Below are 15,971 nucleotides of genomic sequence, written 5' to 3' on the forward strand. Positions count from 1 at the left end.
AGTGAGGAAACTCACGTTGGTCCAGACGAGACGTCGACTGTCGCCGGGCGAGTTACTACGGCAAAGGATCGTTCAAATCTACAATATTGTTGTGTGTGTGTGTGTGTGTGTGTGTGTGTGTGTGTGTGTGTGTGTGTGTGTGTGTGTGTGTGTGTGTGTGTGTGTGTGTGTGTGTGTGTGTGTGTGTGATGGACAGATGACCTGTCCGGGGTGTATTCTGCCTTCACACAGTCAGATGGGATCAGGACAGAAGATGGATTGGCGGACAGATGGAGTGATGGATGGAGTGATGGATGGAGTGATGGATGGAGTGATGGATGGAGTGATGGATGGAGTGATGGATGGAGTGATGGATGGAGGAGAAAAACTACTTTGGACACGCTTCATGTTCACTTCGTCCATTTTTTTTTTTGTCCGTCTCCTGGAAGCGTCCAGGTACGGACCAATAGAGCAGTACCACCTGAAGCCATGTGGGGGCAGTGCTGAGATTTGAAGAGAAAAACAAATGGCAGCTCTGAAAGGTCTCCAGCTGTTGGACGGTCTCACACACCCACACTGCTTGATACGCTGCCTTCCTCCTCAGTACCAACACAGAACTACAAACAAATAAATAAATAAATAAATAACTTTAACCGCTTTCTATCTGCACTTCTTTCTTCTTCTCTCTGCTCTTCGTCTTGATGTTGATTAGAGGAATGGAACTCTGCAGGCAGTTACATTTTCAGCCTTTAAAACACAAGTTGTGTATGAAGTTCATAAATAAACAGTGGATTAATTTGTCCAATTCAAACAAGAGTAATACCACAAAAATACTGCATGTCTGTCTAATATCCATCAGTTATCCAAGAGTGAATCTTTACATTCTGCAGGTCATCAGGAGGAGAAGCCGTCAAACTAATGTTGAAAACCAGAACTATTGGAAATACCAGCAAGGAAAGAGGTGGGAAAGACAAATACTGCATTACGTCATTAAAGGAAGTCATTGAGAAGTTTTAACTGCGGCTCGTTGAGACGGAAATAAAGATGAAATATCACTGAGGACGACAAAAAGAAAGAGGAGTAGGAGGAAGAAGAAATGGAATTTTCCATCCAATCACAGCCTCCTGCCAGGAGGCGACACTCTGGCCGTCCAGGTCATGTCCTCCTTCGGTCCCAGCTCACAGGGTTCTGTCCCCTGTCCCAGCCGCTCTGCTGGAACTCTAAAATAAAAGCACCAGCGCCATGAGAGAAGTTCTTCTTCTCCTTAAAGCAGCGAGCAGAACCACATTTACTCACGTCAGGTGAGGTTCTACAGCGAAAACGTTCTAAACAACTGAAAGAGACGACGGCTTTTTACTTTAAAGTCTGAAAGATGGTCTCAGTCCTGGTTTCATTTCATCTTCATGCTGGTTTCTAAGTGTTGATGAGGTCATCCTGCTAGAAGCTTCGATGGTTTTCCTCCCCGCCGTTCTCAAAAAGAACTCCGTCCACACGTCCCAGACCCTAACCCTCCACAGGTCCCAGACCCTAACCCTTCACAGGTCCCAGACCCTAACCCCGTCCCAGACCCTAACCCTCCACACGTCCCAGACCCTAACCCTCCACAGGTCCCAGACCCTAACCCTTCACAGGTCCCAGACCCTAACCCTCCACAGGTCCCAGACCCTAACCCTCCACACGTCCCAGACCCTAACCCTTCATACGTCCCAGACCCTAACCCTCCACAGGTCCCAGACCCTAACCCTTCACAGGTCCCAGACCCTAATCCTCCACAGGTCCCAGACCCTAACCCTTGACCCCATAACTACCCTTTCTAAACCCAAAGCAGAGCTCATCTACTCATGAGTCACTCACCTTTGCTGGTTTCGTCCTCGATGGGCTGCTTGAAGAGGGTGATGTCCTTAAACGTGCAGAGGAACAGAACCACCTTGTCGTTCTCGTTCCTGATGGGAGCCACTTGCATGTAGAACCAGACGGGACTTCCTGCAAGGAACCATCAGGAGAACTGAGCTCAACGCAATACACACACACACACACACACACACACACACACACACACACACACACACACACACACACACACACACACACACACACACACACACACACACACACACACACACACACACACTTATCTGCTTCAGTTCACACAATTTAATACATGTAATGAGTTTCCCTTCGAGGCCTGATTGACCTTCATCTTTTATTTTGGATTAATTAGGAGTTGATTTCATCTCTAATGCCGCAATAAATATTTAATAAAAAATATGGCACAAAAAGTCCTGGCTGAAAGACGCAAGAAAAGAAATCCGAATGAATGAATAAATAAATCTAAGAAAGAAAGAAAGAAAGAGGGACCCGTTTGTATATTAATGCTGATATATTAATGATAAATTCCTGATTCCACACGATTGTTTTTGCACCAAAGAATTATATTTTTCCAAAAAGTAATTTCCACAATAAAATTGAATAAAGTGACATTTCAACGTGGAAATAAGAGCTTTGTTCATAAAAGAGTCAATAATGAGTCACGAGGTGAGGAAAGGCTCTGGTGTCCACCGTCTGTCTCCACGTTCGGATCAGAGACAAACTCATGGAGTTTGACTTTGTCCTCTTATGTTGACGGATTTCCCCTCCGAGGCGTCATTAACATTCATTATCTGGTGTTTGACAGTAGAAGCGTTTTTAATCTTCAATCCAGTAATGATCATAAAAACATGGGACAGGAAGTCCTTCCTGGAGGACGAATGGGAAGAAAGAAACATTTATTATTAAACTCAAGCAAATTATAAAGCCAAATGTAACTACATATCATTACAAGGATTGTTAAGCAAGTTAACTTTTGATAATATTGAGATACACACGAGTAGTAATTTTAATTTCCCTTATTAAATATTAAGAACAGTAATAAAGTTCTTGCCGATGAAAACCAGAACTTTTCCAGTTTGACGAGGAAACAAATGAAAGAATAATGTTACGAATTAATTTTTTTTAAATGTTAAAACTACAAATGTTTGAAGAATTCAATTAAAAGAGTCACAAAAAATACTATGATGATATTTGCTTTCAAATATTTGCTCAAATTATCACCTCGAATGTAATAACTTTTTTATTCTCTTTATGACTTGATATAAATAATATTATTATTTTTATTATACCTTAAATCCCAATGCATGTTAATGAATTAATAAAATGACCCTAACATTAAATAAATAAATAAATTAATAAATAAATAAATAAATAAATAAATAAAATATTGCCATAAAAACAAAATTCTGTAAAAGTATATTTTATGGAACAATATGGCAGAATTCTATAAATCGAACTTAAATATAATCAAAATTTTCAATAAATAAACAAATATAAAGATAGTCAATCAAAATTGATGAAAAATGTATTTGAATTATTTTTGCGTGACTTTTAATATCGTACATCTTTATTTCAGTAAACATTGTTTTTGAGGGTTTGCAGTACTTTTATAAATACATAAACAGGACATAGGAAGACCTGGTGGGAGGACAGGAGGAAGGAAGGAAGGAAGGAAGGAAGGAAGGAAGGAAGGAAGGAAGGAAGGAAGGAAGGAAGGAAGGAAGGAAGGAAGGAACGGAAGGAAGGAAGGAAGGAAGGAAGGAAGGAAGGAACGGAAGGAAGGAAGGAAGGAAGGAAGGAAGGAAGGAAGGAACGGAAGGAAGGAAGGAAGGAAGGAAGGAAGGAAGGAAGGAAGGAAGGAAGGAAGGAAGGAAGGAAGGAAGGAAGGAAGGAACGGAAGGAAGGAAGGAAGGAAGGAAGGAAGGAAGGAAGGAACGGAAGGAAGGAAGGAAGGAAGGAAGGAAGGAAGGAACGGAAGGAAGGAAGGAAGGAAGGAAGGAAGGAAGGAAGGAAGGAAGGAAGGAACGGAAGGAAGGAAGGAAGGAAGGAAGGAAGGAAGGAAGGAAGGAAGGAAGGAACGGAAGGAAGGAAGGAAGGAAGGAAGGAAGGAAGGAAGGAAGGAACGGAAGGAAGGAAGGAAGGAAGGAAGGAAGGAAGGAAGGAACGGAAGGAAGGAAGGAAGGAAGGAAGGAAGGAAGGAAGGAAGGAAGGAAGGAAGGAACGGAAGGAAGGAAGGAAGGAAGGAAGGAAGGAAGGAAGGAACGGAAGGAAGGAAGGAAGGAAGGAAGGAAGGAAGGAACGGAAGGAAGGAAGGAAGGAAGGAAGGAAGGAAGGAAGGAAGGAAGGAAGGAACGGAAGGAAGGAAGGAAGGAAGGAAGGAAGGAAGGAAGGAAGGAAGGAAGGAAGGAAGGAAGGAAGGAAGGAAGGAAGGAACGGAAGGAAGGAAGGAAGGAAGGAAGGAAGGAAGGAACGGAAGGAAGGAAGGAAGGAAGGAAGGAAGGAAGGAAGGAACGGAAGGAAGGAAGGAAGGAAGGAAGGAAGGAAGGAAGGAACGGAAGGAAGGAAGGAAGGAAGGAAGGAAGGAAGGAAGGAACGGAAGGAAGGAAGGAAGGAAGGAAGGAAGGAAGGAAGGAAGGAAGGAAGGAAGGAACGGAAGGAAGGAAGGAAGGAAGGAAGGAAGGAAGGAAGGAAGGAACGGAAGGAAGGAAGGAAGGAAGGAAGGAAGGAAGGAAGGAAGGAAGGAACGGAAGGAAGGAAGGAAGGAAGGAAGGAAGGAAGGAAGGAAGGAAGGAAGGAAGGAACGGAAGGAAGGAAGGAAGGAAGGAAGGAAGGAAGGAAGGAAGGAACGGAAGGAAGGAAGGAAGGAAGGAAGGAAGGAAGGAAGGAACGGAAGGAAGGAAGGAAGGAAGGAAGGAAGGAAGGAAGGAAGGAAGGAAGGAAGGAAGGAACGGAAGGAAGGAAGGAAGGAAGGAAGGAAGGAAGGAACGGAAGGAAGGAAGGAAGGAAGGAAGGAAGGAAGGAAGGAAGACTTTTTAAATGGAAGTAAATCACTATCCTGAGAAACGATGCTGACAATGTGAGTGTCTCTGTACAGAATGATGATGATGAAGATGAGGATGAGGATGTGATTGGTGCAGCAGAGTGAGCGCTCACTGTTCTTCCTGTAGAGGAGGATCTCGAAGCAGTTGGACTCGTAGTTGTCGAACGTCTGTCTGACCTTGTCGATGGTCTTCTTGTCGCTCAGCTCTCCATACATAAAACTGAGGAGGAGAAGAAGAAACAGCGGTGATGGACACAGAGCGGACCTGCTTGACCTTTGACCTTTGACCCCCCCCCCCCCCCCCCAGCAGTGGTATATCACACATGCTGGTGACGCTGGAGTCGATCCTTCATCCTCCGACTCCATCAGGTCTTTACGTCTTGATGGAGCCAGAAGAAGCTGCAGCAGAAGGTTCTGCAGAGATTAACACCACCTTCATTATGGTTTCTACATTTTAATCTCTACTAATATAATTAGTCTGAGTGATCAATCACTCTCTCCTCCAACACTGTCGCTAAGGACCAATAAACACAAACACACACACACACACACACACACACACACACACACACACACACACACACACACACACACACACACACACACACACACACACACACACACACACACACACACACACACACACACACACACACACAGTGGTGTGTACGAGATCTAAAGCAGCAGGATGAGAACTGAAGTCTGCTGGTTCTTCTTCCTCTCAGGAACTCGTCTGTCTGAATATCCAGAGCTTCAGTTCCAGAGCTTCAGTTAGAGAGCTTCAGTTCCAGAGCAGCAGCAGCAGCAGCAGCAGGAGTCTAATCCAGCCGCTGGCCTCTGGAGTGCGTCTCCCTCTGGTCTGTCCTGCTGCTGGAGGACAGAAATCCTCCTTCTGACTCACATTTTAAAATATCTCGAGTGACGGGCGAGCAGAGACACCGGACCGGCTGGACCGGCCGAGCCGAGCCGAGCCGAGCCGAGCCGAGAGCTCCAAATTGTATTTATTTCAGACTGGCTGAGTGGTGGTGGTGGTGGTCCTCCTCCTCCTCCTCCTCCTCCTCCTCCTCCTCCTCCTCCTCCTCCTCCTCCTCCATCTCTCATACAAAGTAAGTGGAAATACCCAAAGTTGCCTAAAGTACTCACATAACAACCTTCACAGTCACTACAACACCTGAAAGTGGAACAACTTCCACCTCAGGAACTCATTTGAAGAGTCGATTTCTAAAAAACTATTTGTGATCTTATGTCATTTATCATTAATAAAAACTGTGAAAACTGAAGACTTTCAAGTTAAAGATGTGTCATGATGTATTTCTCAGTGTAGTATTGTCCCAGCAGTCCCACCTGGACAGTGAATGATTCAGGTGAAGCACATTCATCACCTGAAGTCAGAAACATTGAGTCTCATTATTAGAAGTCAAAAGGAAATCATGAGACACAATGAGACGCGAGTTCAGTTCTTAAAAATCACTGAAACACGACCTAAAGTCCAGTATACTTGTATTCTTTGTTATTTGAGGGTTCATGTCATGTTTGTCAGATATTTTACACAACGGAACCAGAATCTTATCGGGTCAGAACATAACGACATACCAACACACGGCGTCACGGCGTCCAGGGAACCGTCCGCCGTGCTGCTGAACTCAACGTGACAACGAAAGACGAACTGACACGGTGACGTTTAAAAAGAGAACCGTGCTCCCGCCTCGGGGAAAGTATCGCTATCGGCCGATACTCAATTCTGAAAAATCGGATCGGTATCGGGGCTAAAAAGTGTGATCGGGACGTCCCTACATTAAACTATGCAAAAATGCACGTGATATATACATTATACACTTTAAGATAGAAATAGAAATGCTCCAGTTTGTACATCAATGTCGACCAGTGGTGTCACATTTCAGGCTAAAACCACCAAGAAACCACCGTAAAATGAAAAACTACTAAAGAACCTAAAGAACCTGCAGTACCAATCAAGATTTATTTCCCAGCGGCTCTAGAATTTCCACTCGATTTGACTGGTGAGGAGTTTGACTGGCTTCTGCCCTCACGTGGTTTTAATAAACCTTCCCTCTGTTCGCTCTTTCCTCTCACAGAGTTTGAATAATAAATGAAACGGAGGAAAAAAAGCCTGTTTCTGTGAAATTCCCAGGATAAATAAAGAAGTTTGAATAATGGTGACTGCGGAGTGGCTGCAGAGCAGTGTTGTTCAAGCCTGTTGGGGTTTATGAGTCCTACTTTGAGTAGAGCTTTTAAACCTTTAAAAATGGATGTTCCCGGAGCTGAAGACATGTTCCTGCAATACAATCAGTATTCTAATGTAGAAATAGCTGATTTTTATTACTGCGACTCGACGTGGCGGCGGCGACGCCGCAGCGTGGAAACTCTCACCTGCATGTGCTGCTCTTCTGCATGACCTCGGCTCGGTGGAAGCCTGACAGCTTGCAGAATCCGTCATTGCTGTAAACCACCGGCCACTCCACGATCTGGGCGTTCCCCAGGAGGAAGCTGGTCTCTGCAGGACAAAGAGACAGAACATCAGGACCAGGCACCACATCAAATATGGAGAAGGTGTAAAAGCCTGCAAAGCTTCTGCAGCCTCTGGAGATGAATGAATGAATGAAGACGCGCTGCGGCGGACCCGGCGGACCCGGTCAGGACCCGGTCAGGACCAGACTGTCTCCTCAGGAAGACACAGACTGAGAGACAAGTTGCAGTTTGAAGGATGTTATGATCACCTCTATGCAGACGATTCAGTTTCACTCTACAACTCAAGTCCTGACTCTTATTTAAACTGGCGTTTGAAGTGTTTTACATTCAGGAGGACGTTTTCAGGAGAGGACGAGGTCAACATGTCCGCCCACCAATCACCATCATTTAAGAATGGGCGGGGTATTTTCCAAGAGATCTGATTGGTCAGAAGGCGGAGCTTTACACCCTGATCTTATCCAGAACATATCCTGCTCTAGAGCAGGTTAGACATTCAGTTACCATGGTGATTTATCCTGGGAAGAAGTGAACCAGTGTCGTAGTACAGAAAACCAGAGTTAATCCTGAAGTTACCTGGATAAGAGTAAACCAGAGTTAATCCTGAAGTTACCTGGATAAGAGTAAACCAGAGTTAATCCTGAAGTTACCGAGATAAGAGAAAACCAGAGTTAATCCTGAAGTTACCTGGATAAGAGAAAACCAGAGTTAATCCTGAAGTTACCTAGATAAGAGAAAACCAGAGTTAATCCTGAAGTTACCGAGATAAGAGAAAACCAGAGTTAATCCTGAAGGTACCTGGAGACTCCAGGTCAGACAGGATGTTGTTAGTGAAACATGACGAGACTTTCTGACAAGAAGAAGAAGAAGAAGAAGAAGAAGAAGAAGAAGAAGAAGAAGAAGAAGAAGAAGAAGAAGAAGAAGAAGAAGAAGAAGAAGAAGAAGAACCTCCCTCCTTCAGCTGCTTGTTAATGTTCTTTGGTTCCCAGCAGAACCTGAATCGTCTCACAAGAGGAGGAAGAACCAGCAGCTTCACACTCTTCCTCCCTCCGACTCTCATAACCACACAGATATTAATTATTCACTTGATATATTCTGCACGGCGATGGCTCGGTCACCAGGGAGGAAGATGCTGGAGGTTTCCACAGTTTAACAATTAGCAGTGAGTCTCCTGAACGCCGCGGCGCCGTCAGCCGGCCCGCCAACAGCAGCAGATCCACTTCAAATGGAAATCAGCTGACGGACGCTTGAAGTTTGAGACGGCAAAGACGTCTTCCTCCGGGCCTCCATGTTTCAGCTCCTGAGGCTTCATTAAGAGGACGGAGACAGAGATTACATCAACAAGTAGGGACAGTCACATGACCGGAGGGACAGTCACATGACCGGAGGGACAGCCACATGACCGGAGGGACAGTCACATGACCGGAGGGACAGTCACATTACCAGAGGGACAGTCACATGACCGGAGGGACAGTCACATGACCAGAGGGACAGTCACATTACCAGAGGGACAGTCACATGACCAGAGGGACAGTCACATGACCAGAGGGACAAACCAGAGTGAGGAGTCCCAGAGGGGAAGGCTGGCAGTGTGGCTGTTAGTTCTTCATCTGACCATCTGGGAATGTTTCAGCTCAACTTTCCCCAGATTGCTTCCTAGAAAAAGTCTTGGATTACCAAAATATGGCAGTGAAGACGATGGTGGAGGTCAGAGATCAGAGGTCAGAGGTCAGAGGTCAGAGGTCAGAGACATCAGGCCCAAACTGGCCCAACCACCCAGCAACAGAAGAAACAGTCGAGAAACAGAAACAATCTAAAGACGGGAGGCAGAGTTGTGGTGTTTCTTTCCAGGATTCTGATTGGCTATCATTGCTTCATGCTTCTCGTTACACTGCCCCCTACAGGTCTGGCTGCTCACAGCAGCTCTGAACCAGGTGGACATGAGGGTCCCGCTCTGTGAAGATTATTTGTAAATGTTGAGGGGAAATATCGTTTCTGTAGAAAAAGTGTGACGATGATCTGAATGTGGCTCCTTAACTAAACTAAGTTCAACACTGCTGCTCCCGATGCTAGATTACCTGGATTATAAATTTAGATTGACCACTAGATGTCACTGTATGACCACATACTGCTGCTACACTCCCACACATTTCCACTGAACTGTCCACTAACGACTTGTTGCAGACTTTGGGCCACACTACATGAGTTAACACGGTGTGTAATTATTTAAAGAGCTAAAGAGAACGAAACAGCTGAGGAAGGCCTTCATCACCTGCCAGAAAACGTTTAAATCTGCACCGACAACAAGTCAGAAAATTAATCAAAACCCTAAAAACAAAAGAACACGAGAGCGATGCAGCGTTTAATGTTTAAAAAGACTTGAACTGCCTTCAGACGGATGAGTAGTGGAGCTCTGTCAGCAGCTTTAATAGAACTCCTTTCCTCTTCACACTCCACTGACTCCACCGTTCAGCCGGCAAACGACAAGAAGAAAAGACGAGTAACCGTCTTCAAACCGTTCTTACTGCAGTCGGTGGGAAAACCTGCATTATAAGAACAGAGCGCATCATAGAGCGGGCGAGCGCCGCTCCTGCACCTCACTGAGGAGCTGTTCAATGATCACAGACAAGAACACACAGACGGCAAGTATATCCGCAGCACGCTGACCTTTTGCGATGTTAATTATGGTACGGAGGTGGAACGTAAGGCTGACAGCCACGCGGGGGGGGGGGGGGGGGGGACGGGGGGTGGGGGTGGGGGTGGGGGGGGGCATTTCTCCTCCTCGCCGCAGGAAGTGCTTCAAGTGCCGCAAGAACCAGAGAAATGACAGGAAGAAAAAACCTCAACCTGCAAAGTAAGAATGTAGTTTGTGGTGGTGGAAGCAGGACCGCTGACATTTAATGAGCTGGACACCTTTAAAGTACCTTTAAAGTACCTTTAAAGTACCGGTTAAACCACAGGCTTCACTCAAACACCCCCCCCCCACCCCCGCTGGACCCCAATTAAAGAGACGAGGCCATGACATCATCGTTTTCAGCTAACGTCCACATGCAAAGCCGATTTCAACTTTCTCCACTCTGGACCCATCTTGTATTTATTCTTATTATTCCGTTCAGATTCCTGAACCGCGGCTGGTCGGACTAAAAGTTCTGTGTGTTTACATGAAACGGCGGCGTCGAGTGGGCCGGGCCTTAGTGGGTCGGTGTAAAAATGTTCTTTGGTACTCAGGACAGAAATTGCCGGTTCTTCTGCTGTGAATGGAGGAAAGAAACTTGAGACTCACTACACCATCTTGTGGTATAAGAAGGTATTACAAGGATAGCTGCTCCACTTTCTGCTTTTTTGTGTCTTTATATGCTACTAAATCTAATTTACTGTGTGATATAAATTCCATATTGTACCTTTAAGGCAGTAAATGTTACCATGAAGTACATGCAAGTATCGTAAACACCGATTCCAGTCTTGTCTTATGTTACGGGTGTGAAACTATATATTATCACACACCGTGTTTGTGGACGTAAATTATTGTTGTTTTAGTTCTTCTGTCGTTATTATTCCAGCGATGTTATTTGTGAGTTGTTCGGGTTTTAAAAGCAGTACATTTGCAGTAGATATGTGAGTGTACTTGTGCTATATTTACACAAGGAAAACTATTTCACATGTCTCAGGTTTTTTACAGTTAATCTACGATGGTTTCCTGAAGCTCCACCTCCATGAAGCCCAGACAAGAGTTTTAAAGTACTTATTAGAGAAGTAGACAAATCCAACAATCAAACAATGATAACATGAGTTAACCAACGAGACAAACAGGAAATAAAGTTTTACAAAATCTTGTTCGGCGAAACAAAACGGAGCAAAAAGCTAAACGGAGGAGGAGCTAAACAGAGGAGGGGCTAAACGGAGGAGGGGCTAAACGGAGGAGGAGCTAGACGGAGGAGGAGCTAAACAGAGGAGGAGCTAAATGGAGGAGGGGCTAAATGGAGGAGGAGCTAGACGGAGGAGGAGCTAAACGGAGGAGGGGCTAAACGGAGGAGGAGCTAAACAGAGGAGGAGCTAAACAGAGGAGGGGCTAAATGGAGGAGGAGCTAAACAGAGGAGGAGCTAAACGGAGGAGGAGCTAAACGGAGGAGGAGCTAAACGGAGGAGGAGCTAAACAGAGGAGGAGCTAAACAGAGGAGGAGCTAAATGGAGGAGGAGCTAAACGGAGGAGGAGCTAAACAGAGGAGGAGCTAAACGGAGGAGGGGCTAAACGGAGGAGGAGCTAAATGGAGGAGGAGCTAAATGGGGGAGGGGCTAAATAGGGGAGGGGCTAAATGGGGAGGGGCTAAATGGGGGAGGGGCTAAATGGAGGAGGAGCTAAATGGGGGAGGGGCTAAACAGAGGAGGAGCTAAACAGAGGAGGGGCTAAACGGAGGAGGAGCTAAATGGAGGAGGAGCTAGACGGAGGAGGAGCTAAACGGAGGAGGGGCTAAATGGGGGAGGGGCTAAATAGGGGAGGGGCTAAATGGGGGAGGGGCTAAATGGGGGAGGGGCTAAATGGGGGAGGGGCTAAATGGGGAGGGGCTAAATGGAGGAGGAGCTAAATGGAGGAGGGGCTAAATGGGGGAGGAGCTAAATGGAGCAGGGGCTAAATGGAGGAGGAGCTAAATGGAGGAGGGGCTAAATGGGGGAGGGGCTAAATGGAGGAGGAGCTAAATGGAGGAGGGGCTAAATGGGGAGGGGCTAAATGGGGGAGGGGCTAAACGGATTCAACTCCATGAATCAGGTGAATCACCAGGGAACAGAAGAGAAACGAGACGACGAAGCTTCTGGAGAGTTTCTTCCTTTTCTAGAGGATTTGTTGTGTGGAAGTTCAAACGCTGAGTCATCAAACATATTTCACTCTTACTAACAACTTTATGAGCCAAAATCAGCTTCTGCTGGCCAAGAGTGACTTTTAAATTGTGTTAAAACGCTTCGGTTCAACTTTTTCATTTCAAGTTATTGAGCAGAAGATTTTTCTGAACCAAGACATGAAGATGATCAGTGTTTGTTTGTTTCATGAGATCATCTGACCTCCAGTGAAAACAACCTCCTGCAGCTTCAACAGGCAAAGTGACAAAACTAAATATTAACGTCTCAACAGAAGCAACGGTTTCTGACTGAAGAAGAAGGAGAAGAAGAAGAAGGAGAAGGAGAAGGAGAAGAAGGAGGAGAAGAAGGAGAAGAAGAAGGAGGAGGAGAAGAAGGAGGAGAAGAAGAAGAAGAAGAAGGAGGAGGAGAAGAAGGAGGAACGTTTCAGCAGGAAATCCCTTCAGGGTGATTTTATAAAAACTGCTCCGTCAGCAAATAAACAATTAAAGTCAAATAAAGATTAAAGTTTTAAGATTTTTGTTCTGCTGCCGAGCAGAGGAAGAACAAGGTTCAGTCAGGAGACGCCGCGGCTTTTAATCCAGAAACCCCATTAACCCTGGAGCCACGCAGCTTTACAGCTCCTCCTCCTCCTCCTGCTCCTCCTCCTCCTGCTCCACCTCCTCCACCTCCTGCTCCTCCTCCACCTGCTGCTCCACCTCCTCCTCCTCCTCCTCCTCCTCCTGCTCCTCCTCCTCCTCCTCCACCTGCTCCTCCCATCTATCCATGAGTTCTATCAGAACCTTTAAATGGAACCTTGATGTTTTTCCTTGGGAGAACACGTGATGAACAGTTTAACAGGAGAATTCCTCCGGAGAACGGTTCCACCTCCTGCTCCTCCTCCACCTGCTGCTCCTCCTCCACCTGCTGCTCCACCTCCTCCTCCTCCACCTCCTGCTCCTCCTGTTGCATGCTGGGAGTTTGTTCTAACTCTTTCAGACTAATGAAGTGTCTCCAGAGCAGCAGCATGGAGCTCACAGCGCCGCTCTGTGTTGCTCACAACTATTGACAAACTGGTTTAATAAATTAAAGTCTTTATTTTAAATGTCACCAGGTAACAGTAACTCTACTCTGCTGACGTGTTCCAGGACCGTGATGATCCAGTAAACTGATGTAATGTAACGGGAGTAATCTAATCTATTACTAATCTATTGATCAAAGGGAAGAACAAATCTCTAATCAATAATCACTATAATCTATAATCTATAATCACTATAATCTCTAATCAATAATCACTATAATCTCTAATCAATAATCACTATAATCTCTCATCAATAATCACTATAATCTCTAATCAATAATCACTATAATCTATAATCACTATAATCTCTCATCTATAATCACTATAATCTCTAATCAATAATCACTATAATCTCTCATCAATAATCACTATAATCTCTCATCTATAATCACTATAATCTCTCATCAATAATCACTATAATCTCTAATCAATAATCACTATAATCTCTCATCAATAATCACTATAATCTCTAATCAATAATCACTATAATCTATAATCACTATAATCTCTAATCAATAATCACTATAATCTCTCATCAATAATCACTATAATCTCAATAGTTACACTGTGAAAGAATTCATCAAGAAAAGAAGTTAGAGAGAATAAAAGCAGAATTATTTCAGACTTGGAGGCTCGAGAGAAGGAGAGAAGGAGAGGAGGAGAGAAGGAGAGAAGGAGAGAAGGAGAGAAGGAGAGGAGGAGAGAAGGAGAGAAGGAGAGGAGGAGAGAAGGAGAGAAGGAGAGGAGGAGAGAAGGAGAGAAGGAGAGGAGAGAAGGAGAGAGGAGAGGAGGAGAGAAGGAGAGAGGAGAGAAGGAGAGAAGGAGAGAGGAGAGGAGGAGAGAGGAGAGAAGGAGAGAGGAGAGAAGGAGAGAAGGAGAGAGGAGAGGAGGAGAGAGGAGAGAAGGAGAGGAGGAGAGAAGGAGAGAAGGAGAGAAGGAGAGGAGGAGAGAAGGAGAGAAGGAGAGAAGGAGAGGAGGAGAGAAGGAGAGAAGGAGAGAAGGAGAGGAGAGAAGGAGAGAGGAGAGGAGGAGAGAAGGAGAGAGGAGAGAGGAGAGGAGGAGAGAGGAGAGAAGGAGAGAGGAGAGAAGGAGAGAAGGAGAGAGGAGGAGGAGAGAGGAGAGAAGGAGAGAAGGACAGAAGGAGAGAAGGAGAGGAGGAGAGGAGGAGAGGAGAGAGGAGAGGAGGAGAGAGAAGGAGAGGAGGAGAGGAGGAGAGGAGAGAAGGAGAGGAGGAGAGAAGGAGAGGAGGAGAGGAGAGAAGGACAGAAGGACAGAAGGAGAGGAGGAGAGAAGGAGAGGAGAGAGAAGGAGAGAAGGAGAGGAGGAGAGGAGGAGAGGAGGAGAGAAGGAGGAGGAGAGGAGGAGAGAGGAGAGGAGGAGAGAAGGAGAGAAGGAGAGGAGGAGGAGAGGAGGAGAGGAGGAGAGGAGAGAGAAGGAGAGGAGGAGAGGAGGAGAGGAGGAGAGAGGAGATTATTTGGCTGTTTTGGTTTCAGACTCATTCTTCAGTATTTCAGGAATAAAATCGATGAAGTTAAAAATCAACATGTTTCATCTGAACGTTTTAATTTCTTTACGTAATTCAGTGAAGAAAAGTGAAACGGAGCGCAAATCCCGGCGAATTACAGATTATTTCATTCCTCTGCTGGAAACCATCCTTGTTCCTGTGACTCAGGATGAAGACAGGAAGACAGGAGGACAGGAAGACAGGAAGACAGGAGGACAGGAGGACAGGAGGACAGGAAGACAGGAGGACAGGAAGACAGGAAGACAGGAAGACAGGAAGCCTCCAGGAGAACTCACCACTGGACCGACGGACGATGTTCTCCAGGAAAGTGTTCTGCGGTGCCACCAGCCCTCTCTTTCCCCCGGGCATCCTGCTGCGGGCGGCGGCGGCTCGGAGGACAGACCGACGGATGCTGGCTCTCAGTCGGTCCGGTGGAGAGGCTCATTGTAACCGTGCGCTCCGGCTGCTCGCTCGAGGCGCACTGAGCCGAGCCGAGCCAAGCCGAGCCGCGTCCCGCTGCACGCGACGCAGCGCGGCACCACCACGCATGCGCGCTCTGCGTGCGCGCTGATGGAGGAAGACAAACTGTTTTTACTCTTCAAGAGAAACTTAGGTAATTATATAAAACATGTGTTTCACCATCGTGACTAATAAACACCATTAAATCCATTTCCTACAATAAAACATGTTTCAGAACCAACTTTCCTCTAAAATGTCTGATGATTTTGTTATTTAGAGATTCTGACTCGGGCCACGTTTACAAAAAATCTTCATTTCCACAACCTGCATGTCCACCTGCTTCCAAGCTGCTATGAGCAGCCAGACCTGTAGGGGGCAGTGTAGCAAGAAGCATGAAAAGTTGGATTGTTATTATGGTGATTGTCAAAATAAAACCACCAAGTTGGATTGTTATTATGGTGACTGTCAAAATAAAACCACCAAGTTGGATTGTTATTACGGCGACCTCGTAATCTTTTGGTTTCCATGGTGACAAACGTGGTGTTATTGAAGGCATGCGCTCTACCGAGTGTAGCTCTAGTTTCTCCTGTGATCTGTGCTCATTTGGATTTTATTTCAGTTGGAATAAAGTTAAACTTCTGTTCCACCAACATCAGCGTCTTCAAACTTTCTCTGAACCAAATAAAACAAAAACTGCAGAATAAATGTCATTGATCATTTCTTAT

The 15,971-nt window shown here is 45.7% G+C and overlaps 1 protein-coding gene across 1 annotated transcript in view; it reads right to left on the bottom strand.

The window, feature by feature from the left end:
* The window catches only part of kcnh5b (potassium voltage-gated channel, subfamily H (eag-related), member 5b), a gene marked incomplete at both ends in the record, with an annotated part of 101,120 nt that extends 85,964 nt beyond the window's left edge, over nt 1-15,156 (bottom strand). The window contains 4 exons of the mRNA XM_080479545.1: nt 1,834-1,962; nt 5,002-5,108; nt 7,277-7,400; nt 15,084-15,156. Coding sequence (XP_080335671.1) covers nt 1,834-1,962; nt 5,002-5,108; nt 7,277-7,400; nt 15,084-15,156 — 433 coding nt within the window. The remainder of the gene's footprint in view (nt 1-1,833; nt 1,963-5,001; nt 5,109-7,276; nt 7,401-15,083) is intronic.
* Nucleotides 15,157-15,971: the final 815 nt, after the last annotated feature.

This window comes from Lipophrys pholis, assembly GCF_963383615.2.
Source record: "Lipophrys pholis genome assembly, chromosome: 14".
Classification (NCBI taxonomy): domain Eukaryota; kingdom Metazoa; phylum Chordata; class Actinopteri; order Blenniiformes; family Blenniidae; genus Lipophrys; species Lipophrys pholis.